The sequence below is a fragment of the Nelumbo nucifera genome, chromosome 3, assembly GCF_055504915.1.
Source record: "Nelumbo nucifera cultivar China Antique chromosome 3, China Antique-T2T, whole genome shotgun sequence".
Lineage (NCBI taxonomy): Eukaryota > Viridiplantae > Streptophyta > Magnoliopsida > Proteales > Nelumbonaceae > Nelumbo > Nelumbo nucifera.
In genome coordinates this window covers 16,194,638-16,205,597 of record NC_142651.1, presented here as the reverse complement: position 1 = coordinate 16,205,597, position 10,960 = coordinate 16,194,638, and the positions used below count along the sequence as shown (strand labels likewise).

General features: G+C 39.8%; 1 protein-coding gene and 1 pseudogene across 1 annotated transcript; both read right to left on the bottom strand.

Annotated features, from left to right (window-relative positions):
* Positions 1–1,421: 1,421 nt before the first annotated feature.
* LOC148800980 (pentatricopeptide repeat-containing protein At5g39680 pseudogene) lies at positions 1,422–2,665 on the bottom strand (annotated as a pseudogene).
* Positions 2,666–6,166: 3,501 nt separating this feature from the next.
* Positions 6,167–10,490, bottom strand: LOC104598297 (protein argonaute 7-like). Its single transcript, XM_010260302.3, has 3 exons — positions 9,808–10,490; positions 7,922–9,155; positions 6,167–7,804 (listed from the first exon to the last, which is right to left on the bottom strand). Exons 1-3 carry the CDS (start codon positions 10,139–10,141, stop codon positions 6,334–6,336), a joined length of 3,039 nt encoding a protein of 1,012 aa, XP_010258604.1. The 5' UTR covers positions 10,142–10,490; the 3' UTR covers positions 6,167–6,333.
* Positions 10,491–10,960: the final 470 nt, after the last annotated feature.

Here is a 10,960-nt window from a genome sequence, read left to right as displayed (position 1 = left end):
CCCCTAGTTAATATAAAAAGACAAAGAAAAGAAAAGAAAAGAAAAGAAAAATCTTTCTCTTAAGGCATTGTTTGGAAACAATGTAAATATGTAGAGTATAAAATGGTTCATATAAATTACAAAATTGGGTTAGTTTTGCACTGACAAATTTACCTTCTTATCAAACAGATTTTTAGCTGTAATGGATGCAAACATGAATTCTAATAAAGCATATGCTTTTTTTTTTTATCAAAAGCCTACTTGAATATAAATTTACTTCTTTTTTATTGATGTACTTTTACATCTTATTATCAATGTAAATATGCATTAGTCCGTCATTTGTCAATGCATAAATTTAATGTTTTCAAATATAGGCAAAAGTGAACCAGAGTGCAAATTTACTCTGAACCAGGATTTACACTCCATTTGCATCGTTTCTAAACGCAGCCAGAGAATATTAAACTTTACAACTAGGAAGCAGAAATTACAAAATTATCATCCATAACATGAATAGCAAATGATGGACCGGTTCTTCTTCAAGGTTACATAGGCTGGAAAGACTAGCGACCTCCATCCCTTTAGATATCAGATGGTTTGGAGTGAGAATCTTGTCTACAAAGTTCCCTTTAGGTTCCAGCTCTTTTCAGGGAAAGCAATGGCAGAACATGCCCCCAACCACGGGACTTAATTGGTGTGTCCCCTATGTAATGATGACAATGAAGTAGTAAAACATCTTCTCTTCTGCTTTACCCTTTTGCTTTAGCAATGTGTTCAGCAATCAAATTACTTCTCTAATTGCAGATGCAAGAATCATCACAACCCATAGATGCTAAGAAGCTGAACCTTGACAAATATTATGGATTTTTAACCAGGCATTAAATGGCAAGTCATGAAACTTTTTTTTGTTTTTTTTTTTTTTGTGCATCACAAGTGGTAGAACAACTTTTAAGTGGGTCTAGAGTAGTTGTAGAGGAAACATATTTCTAGTTGAGCTATTGATTTATTTAGAAGAGAAAACCTGTTATTGATGGCCCAAGTGTATTCAAGCTTTAGGGAATGGGAAATTCCTCTTAGTGACAAGAACTGAAAACTATTGTTGCCGTTTCCTTTTCTTTTGGAACTATTTTCCTTGGCTTCCTTTGTGGTTCTACTGTAAGAGTAACTCACACAGATAAACTAAACAAAATCAAGTATGATGAACTTTAATGTCTATTCAGGAGATGAGGAGAAATTAACTCACAACTTTATATTTTAGGGAAATAAACTTAAGGGAACTCGTAACAAATTTGGTTAAGAATACTTGCATGGAACCTGAGCAAAATGGACTCAGTTTGGGCTTGCATTGAAAGCTGATTTTATGTAACAAAGCACAGTTGACCTCTCAGCTGAATAGGCTATTTTCTTCATCTAAGTTGCTCAATGAGTGAAAGGTCAATGGAGCATCACCAGTATTCACCACAAGTGCAACCACCATTATAAAGCAGTGGAACCGATTAACGCCTTTGATGATTATTTTGCTGTTAGTGACCATTGATACGAGTTTTATGGCATAGTGGCAGTCGTCACACATCGGAAGGTTCTTAATGACACGAATTGGTGCTCCTATAAGTGCATTCATAAGGCCATATGCTACACCAACTTTTCACTGTGATAACTGAGATACTCTTCCTTCTATTCATCCTCCACATCATGCAGCACAGTGTCGACCCTGGGCACATAACATAATGGTTTTACAAGTGGTAGTAGCTCGACAACATGTTCATGTATTTGGTTTGAATAGGGGTGTTTCTCGTCTTCTGAAATAAATAAAGACAAGGATTTTATTTCTTATCTCTATCCAGCTCACCCCTGGTTCTTTCTTAATGTTTCTTCCCCTCATCAACTTCCTAATGTTTACAACTCCATCCCACCTCCTTGCCTTGGCATATATAATATATATATATATATATATCACCAGGATCCTCTGCTACTTTCATTCCCAGACCAAAGTTTTCCTTGGACATGGCAAGCATTGAGCAAGGTACACCATGCAAAAACATCCCATTTGACTGATCGATGTAGACCTCATGAAACTCTCAGCTTCCTTGAGTAGTCTTGTCCTACTTGGAAGCCCAACAGTGCAAGTATAATTAATGCTCCACCCTAGGTGTGATCCCAATACCCTTCATCATCTGATTTAAATAGTAGAACCCCTTGTCAACACAAGCAGATAGAACTCCAACAAAAGTTACATAGCTAGGTGCTTCTTCAGCTAACAGCATATTTTGGAACACTTGTCTACCAAATCCATAATGGGAGTAGCCACATATCATTGATTTCCATGTAATGATGTCACGGTAAGACATATCTGAAAGTACTTGATGCCCAAATTCAACATCACCCACTCTTGAAATACATGCATGTTGATCAGGGCATTCCCAACAATAAGATAGCCACTAAATCTGGTTTTTCTTTATACACACATTTAATACATCTCCATGATAATAGCTGTCCATGAGACCATGGTTGCATAGCCCATCAAAAACATTTCTTGCACACTGAATATCTTACCACATTTCCCGTACATGTCTATAATTGCTCTGCCAATGCAGCCTACGGATTTATCTTGAACCGAGATTTACACTCTATTTGCATTGTTTGTAAATGCAGCATGTGGATTTATCCTGAATCGAGATTTATACTCCATTTGTATTGTTTACAAATGCAGCCTACGGATGATCATGGGCCGAATGAGAAGAGGCCTAGCAAATGTGCAAGAGCCTTTTCTTAAGCTCAGTTTTGGAAAGAGTACAAATACAAATATGTACACTACAAATACATAAAAAATAATATAAAATACAAGGATTTGCACTCTACATATAAATACTTGGGAGACATTCTAGTGTTTGACTCTTTGCAGGATGGATGGTCAGGCCTTCCAAACCAGGATATACACCACTACATTAATATATATATATATATATATTTGATGATCTTATGTATGAATCAAGATTTACATAAAGAGTTTGGTAGAGTTAGGGGTGTAAATGGATCGAATTCGAATCGGATAAGGTAATATCCGAATTCGAATCCAATTAATTAATTATTTTAGATAATTAATAAATATTCTATTGATATAAAATATATAAATATATAAATTATTTATATAACTTAATTATTATATATAAATTATATAAAATATTATATATATTATATAAGAATTAAATAATCAATCGAATTCGAATATTTATCGAATCGAATCAGGTCATATCCAAATTCGAATCCGATTAACTATTCGGTAAGAATAGGATATCTAAATTCGACCGATTAAATATTTGAATTATCCGAATTTGATTCGATTATGCCGAATATCGAATTCAAAATTGGATTTTCGAATACTATTATCACGCCTAGGTAGAATCCTGATTTTAAAGAATGAGCATGGGTGGGGGGGTGATTCATTGCAATGGGAAAACCTAAACATGAGAAAAGAAAATGGAAAATCTAAATCTTGGCTTCCCTTTTATAAAGAGTTTGTCTCTCCGATTAATTTGACTTAATTACAAAAGTAGTTAAAAATTTTTCAAGAGATAAATTTCAACTCATATCTATTCGGCACTTTGCCAGAAGAAGCATTTGCTTTCAACCTAAACATGCCCTTTTTACTTAAAATTAAGTCGTGATTTGTGAACTAAAATTCATGGCTTAAATGCACACCTAGCCTAGATGATGATGAGTTGGCTAATCTCTACTGACACAAATCCCTTCTCTAAATGACTACTGGAGTCAACAAAACAGCACCATCATATCTATTACCCTCTTCACCCTCTAATGGGATACCTTGTGGACGGGGGACCCTGTTTATTGGTTTGGCATTATTGCTACCTGAAACAATTTCAAACTCGGGGTTAAACGAGCCGACCAGCAGACCCTATTTGTGAAAAGAATTAATATTTCATATAATGTGGTACTGGAAGATTTCTTGATAATGGATACAACCACAACAAAAGGTGGTGTATAAAAGTTGCACAAAAGAGTAGAACTGACGACAAAACATACTGAAAATACTTGGGAGAGAAAGTGAAAGAAGGTAAGAAGCCAGTCCCCACACCCAATGGTTTTCTACTCTTTCTGTCCCTTTCTTTGGCCATCTCCAGTACTTCAGTACTTAAAAGTGCTTATCCCTTGTTGCTATTTGCCTCAAATGCAGAACCAGAAAGAGAGAGGGGGGTGGGGGGATACAAGTACAGATGAAGTCTTTTTCATTAATGCCATTAGTATATTATTGTTTATTATTACTGCTATGTGGAAAAGTGTGGGGACATCAGCTGATTGGGATTTATCATTAAAGGAGGCCCACATAAGAGAGCCATAGGGCATCCTACGAAAGATGCTTATCTGATGGGCAAAAACGTTCTACCCCGGTCAAATTTCCCTCTTCCAGATGCGAAGCCCACAGACCAGTTGGTCGAAAGCTACAAGTGAAACAGGCCAAAGTTTTTTTGTGTTTATTGCCTTAGAACCAGGCATTAGTGTCTGATCTGATTAAAGAGCCTTTAATGCAAGCAATAGCCTCAAAGCCTCAAAATCGAGAGAATGAGAGAGACAAAAAGGGAAGTCGAAAGTCAGATTTCTAGTGATTCCCTGCAAAACCCATCTTTTCTGGTCTTTTGTATGTTTCATTTTCTTCTCTCTCTCATGTTCATGACTTCATTCACTCCACTTTATTACTGTTGGTGCTAGCTGCAGCTGTAGCTGACCTGCTGCTTCAGCAACTGGGGTTTCATGGGTGGGTATCTTCCTTCTTCCCTTTGTGGGTCCACTAATCGGGGCTTATTTTAAAGCTTTTAGCTCTATAGTTGTCAGCCATGCAGAGCTGTTTGCATGCATGGAAAACGGGAATGTTGCAGTGATTATGAAAGCTTCACTCCTTTTCTCTATCCCGAAACTACCCCCACACCGGTTTCTTCTTCTTCTCCTTCTCCACGTCCCATCGTCGACTCCAAACGAATTCCCACGTAAAACTTTCTTACGACGAACGCTTCGGGCTTTGAGAGAAAAGCCAGCCTGCAATGCAGCACGCATAGGGCGAAGTTCCCAAGTGTTGCTGCATAAATGTCTACTTACAATTTATTCATCCCTCTCAATCTCTCTGGCTCTCTGTGTATAGGTATTTTGTTCTTTACTTCGGAGATGCACAGCGTAGATAGATTTTATCAAGCTTATTTCAGATATTGCACTGCTTCTACTGGTAACTCTTTCCCAATATTAATTTTTAATCTCTTTTTATGCTTTTTGGTACAAAAAGGCTAGCTCAAAAGATGACTCTGACATCCACGTGTCAAGGAACAGAGGATGACGTGGATCACACATAGGCTCATGTATGTCCCAGAGTCGCTCCCTAATCTACTGTTGGCACTGGGCTGCAACAGCAAACCACTGCTGCCACTCCGAACAGAAAACTCCACCTTCTACACGGCATTTCTGTAGAGTCTCTACTCTATAAACCAAAGAACCAGCTTTTATAGGAGATCAAATCAGCTCCCCACATCTTCAAGCTTCAAGTGGACTGTGGCCGGTTCCATCATCTTCGTATGTGTGTGGAAGTATAGACGTTGGAAGCTACCATTTGTGAGATGTGATGTTAACATTTTCAGTTCCCTAGGGTTTTGTAGCAGGTAGCCAGCCCAATATTGACTGTTTAGAAGAAAAAGATCCTTTGCTGAACCGATCGATGCTTGGGTTTTTGAAAAGCGAGTCATGGGTCAACTGGTGCAGCTCAAACCTCAAACTGAGTTTCGAAATGCTTGGATTTTGAAACTGCCAGGTAATATCGTTGTTGATGCATATGGGTGGGTACTCCCTTGGACTGCATGTAAAATGAAGAACAATGAATAATGATAAATTTCCCTAGTTTTAATTTTCTGGTATTTCAGTTAACCTGAATGTTTTGATGGATGTTTGCACGATTTTCCAAATTTTCTTTTGGTGTTTCTCTTCAGAGTTCAGAATACGACTTATGAAAACTATAAAGAATGGGTTTCCAGTTTCCCTACAATTACTGCTCTCAGAAAAAATCATTAATTTTCCAGTCATTTTGTATGGAACAGAATATTGTAAAATGATATTCTTATTGGAAAATGGAAATCATTCGTTATTCTTCATTTTACATACAACCAAACAACGGAGCCTTGGTGACTAACAAGTAGGATTCTCTTTATCTGGATAGATATATAAGCATTAATAAAGCAGTGTTTCTAATTTTTTTTTTCCTTTTTCATGTGTTCAATTTCTTTCTCTCTCTCTCTATCTCTATATATATGTGGATTAAAGAATATATAATATCCACAGTAAGGGGACATTGGAGTAGACTCGTCAACAGTAGAACATGAGCTTCTTAACTTTTTCATTAAGTTTGGGCAATGGAGTTGTCTTTGGTGGGGCAGCTCGGGAGGGTGAAGCTGCAGCTGCTGCACTTCTTGCAAATGCTGCTGTGTCCGACCTCTCGAGGTAAAGCCTACCTCTATACGCAGCAAGGTGGGCATAGTACGCTGGAGGGACCAACGACACCGGCTTGGTGCACCTCACAAAAGTGTAGCATAGATTGTGCACCAGCTTCTGTAGTTCATCAGAGCTGAACCTGTTTTCATCCCACAAAACATGGTAATGGGTTGGCCGACTTGTCCCTTTCATTCCCCAGTGGCTACAAAGATAGAAATCAAATTCCTTTGGGTGGGTGATGACGGAATCTACAACAGTTCCTGGGGGTATGTTCTCATTGAAGATCTTGGCTCCAGCTGAAGATGAGTGATCTGTTTCTTTCTGAAACAACCTTGTGTGATGCCTTTTCTGAACTACCGTGAAGGTGATGCTAGGCTTATAACTGGGGAACCTACAACAGGCTGTTCTAATTGCCTGTAATTCCTCTTTAAGCACTTTATAGAACTGGGTCTCGCTCACCCCATCTCTGAAGAAGATAATCCTATTTGGAAGCTTGTTCATTTCCTGGTAGAAATCTTCCAGCAGTTCTCCCACCATTTCACCTAGATCCTGTATAATTTCCTGTCGATGGGTCTGTGATCTCATTCTTGAAATGTATTTATTGGCCGCAGGCCAGTTCATGCTGCCAACAACAGCGGCGACGGAGGGGCTGAAATCGTCCAGTGGGTGTGGATGGGTCACGTCGGCACCCATGAAAATTGCAGAATCATCAGGAGCAAACAGTCTTGGTATTTGGGAAGATAATGAGTTGTACAAAGCCACAGTGCACCCTCCAACCTTGGCATTGATTTTTAGAGCCAAATTTGCCAGAAATTGCGAGCTCGGCTTATCAAGATTGGGGTACAAGCAACACTGTGTAACAACCCCAACACCTGTCTCAGCAATACGTTTCAGATCTGCATATCCTTTATGCTTCCTCTCCATTACACATATAAGCAATTGGAGGTTGTTTGATGATGCTCTGTGGATTTTCTTGAGCTTGGATTCCAGTAAGGAGACATTGTTGAGGACTTGGATTGGTTCAAATTGGGGTTTACCGACTGTATTCTTGTTAAGAAAGATACCCAACTGTTCGCACCTTTGTGAGAGCTGGTTCATGAACCTCGAAATACTGGCTCTCTGATCTGGGGTGCCCCCAAAACTTATTAGTGCCCACCTTTCAATTCGTGTTCCTTCAAAAACATGGCTGTCCAAGAGGTTCCACTGTCGGTCATGCCGAGATGGAATTAGATTTGTTATATGACCGCCATCCCCTAGCTTCAACTTCGGAGGTTGAAGTACTCTCCCATTCAACTGGGTCATCTCTTCTGAAACATGGAACTTGAATTCTCTTCCATGGTCGCCACTGTTAATGGAAAACAAATCTTGGCCTTTAGCAACTTACAAATGATATTGCTCAAAGTTAAATTTAGGCAACAGGTAAGAAGGAAAAGTAAGAGTCATTGAGAAATCTCTGACTTACCTTGTTGGCCCAAATGATCCTACCATGACTCCATTGATAATTGCTTTTCTTTCTCTTGGCCTCTGGCAGCCCATCTCAAGGATCCTCGCCGTCTGATCATCTGAGAGCTTACCAAGAAATTTCTGTCCTTCACAGACCACACAGAGTTCCATAGGCAAGTAACACGGCTTACTCCTGCTAATTTGCAAACATGGCAAGTTCCTGAACTGTATATCATGGTTGTAATGATCCTTGAAGTAATCCACCAGTCTCAAATCCTTCCCATCCCTGTCCCTAAACCAGAGGTTTTCTGTAGCTTCCTCGGTTAAGCTAAAGACTCGGTACCGCTGATCAGTTTCTCTATGACATACAAATATCCTGATGTTTTTCAAAGCCTTCTCAACTTGTCTCTTCTCTTCCCTGGCCAAACCTCTGGTCTTCCTCTGAGAAAGGTCCCGCAGGAACTCAAGCCGCTTCTGCAGATAGGAGATTATGCCAATACTCTCATGGAAAGCTGTCACAGAGAAGTCGATATTAAGGGCTAGTCCTTGTTGGGTTGGTCTGAGGCTCTGGAAGAACCCTCTCAACCCAACTGCTCCTCCTCCAATATCTTTAGCTCCTCCCATTGTGCTGGAATAGAGTGACCTCCCAAGGGGTATACACTTCTCTGTTGGGCTCTCTCTGAAGACAATATCCAATGCATGGAGATAATCCTGTGGGAGAGGAGCCCAGTCCTCACCCTCCTTGCTCAAGTAGCTGCTCAGTTCCTTTCCGTCCAGCTTTGAAGCAAGCTTGATGTTTACCCGGAAGAGCTTATGTTGTGGGCGCTTCTCTGTCGTGTCGCTGCTCTCACCCACGGGCAACCATGCTTTGGCTGTGGGCATTGGGAGCCTAATGAAGAACTCAAGCTTGTCATTTTGGAACTCGACAGAGCTGAACAGATTCTTTCTGCCGTCAAAAGCTGGACGAGCACCTGATAGCATTTCAGAATAGTCCTGTACAAGTTTCTGCTTGATCATCCGAGCGACTTCCTTGGAAGGATGTGGAGAGATCTCAACATCGTAATGGAAAATTCGTTGGGAAGGATCAAACTGAACTAGGAAATGGTTGGCAAGTAGAGGGATTGCTGCACCATCAAGGCCACCATTATCTGGTCTCCTTGTTGCCACTAGAGACTGTGGATTGACGGTCATTTGCGCACTTTCATCTTCTCCTCCGGAGAGCTTCCCGGCCTTCTGCTGGAGGCCCTGTGGGACTGTTTTAAATATGTGAAAAAACAAGTCATGGCAAGAGAAGATTTTGTCATGATCGAACCATCGAAAACATATATTCTAGAGCAAAAAAAAGGGGAAAAAGCTTAAAAAAACAAACTTGAAACTCTGAAGTATAAGAGTTACCCAGTTGGATTCTTGTCAACAGTAAACTTCTCTTATGTTCAGAACTTAAGATTGGTAATGAACATTTGCATAACAAGGTTACATCTCCTAGTAAATTGTATCATACTTCCTCCCTTCCCCAGGAAAACAACAGAAACTGGAAAGAACGAAATAAAAGCAAAGCATGAAAGAGAAAAGATTTCATCCTTGTTGCTATATGTTCTTCGATCATCTTGAAGATAATTTCTTCTCAAAGAAGTGTATCGTGTTCTACTCCCAGCCAGAATAGAAGATAGAAACAGAAGAGAAAGGTATAGAAAAAACGAAAAAACGAAAGAAAACATTAGTTAAAAAAAGGACAGAAGGATTCCATATTCCTTCTAGCGTGTTCTTTATCATCTTGAAGCGATTCAGGTGCATGTTTTCACGTATGAGAGGAGTTCTTAGGTTCTCTTTATTAATCTATCATCAGGAACTTGGTATATACAGTTACTAAAGGGAATAACAGAGCAATGAGAGAAAATACTTTACCTTGTGAAACTGTTGAAACTGGGACCTGGAAATCAGGGGGGGTAGTTCTAGGAGGCTTCTTCTGCTTCCGTGAAGCCTTCTGCAAATGGGTATGTGATCTTAAGTTCTCGTTATGATGAGGCAGTGGAGTTGCAGGTAGCGGCAGAAGCAGTATTGGAGGAGGTAGAGGAAGAAGGCCCGGAAATGTTTGATAGCGGTTCTGGTAGTAAAAGCCATTACGATACGAATGCTGCAGCAGTTGATGATGATACTGATTAGGTTCCGTCCTCCCTCTGCAACTCCTGGTCTTAGAAGTGCATTTCCTGCCACTTTTTGGGTCTTCTGTTTCTTCCATTTTTTTGTTGAGAGAAAAACAGAACTAGAGAAAGGGGGATGATGATCATATGAGAGAAGGAGGATGTGGGGTTTGTGACTTTGTGTTGCTGACCTCCTTTGTGGTAGAGGCGTCTGAGGCTGTGCAGACAGTAGTAATTGCAGAGAGAGAGAGAGAGAGAGAGAGAGAGAGAGAGAATCGGTTTTGAATATTAGAGGGGTTGGGTTTTTTCTGTACAGTTCAGTTTGCAGAGGTGGATGATGCTGGCAATATAAATCCCAAGCGGAAAGGAGAGTCTGGGTTAACCTTAAAACAGAGGAAAAGGCTACAGCTACACACCCACAGAGGGAATCCATCAATCGCCTGCCTCTGCCTAGCCAATTTTTCTTTAAAAAAAAAAACAGGAAAAAGATAAAAGGAGAATAAAAGCAAATTTTGTTTTGGATTTATCCATGGAATGCAATGGGTAGGGTAGCTTAGCTATGCAAGTGCAAACCAAGGTGGTGTACCCAAACAGAGACCAGAGTTTTTTAAGTCACTTAACATGGTAACCAGTAAAACGGATGTCGATAGGAAACACTGACATTGGTGAAATTAGTAGAAAACAAAACACTCGACTCGCACACACATCTATGACCTTGGATGACCTAACAACCTTGCCAGATTAATTAATTCATTCTTCCAATTTCGTACTTTCTGTAACTTACTAACTGATGCGATTTTTTAGTTTAATTGGATGCTTCCAAGCTTCCAGCCCAAGGATATTCTACCATAGGAGAGTGAAAGACTGTTTGGGTTCTTACCAAGTTATCAATAACCATTTAACCACAGAGTGAAAGA

Excerpts from the sequence above, each read along its gene's own strand:
- LOC104598297 (XM_010260302.3), bottom strand. The coding sequence starts at position 10,141 with ATGGAAGAAACAGAAGACCCAAAAAGTGGCAGGAAATGCACTTCTAAG. Across the intron at positions 9,156-9,807 it reads AGTTTCAACAGTTTCACAAG|TCCCACAGGGCCTCCAGCAG; the intron begins GTAAAGTATTTT and ends TATTTAAAACAG. Across the intron at positions 7,805-7,921 it reads GGATCATTTGGGCCAACAAG|TGGCGACCATGGAAGAGAAT; the intron begins GTAAGTCAGAGA and ends TTCCATTAACAG.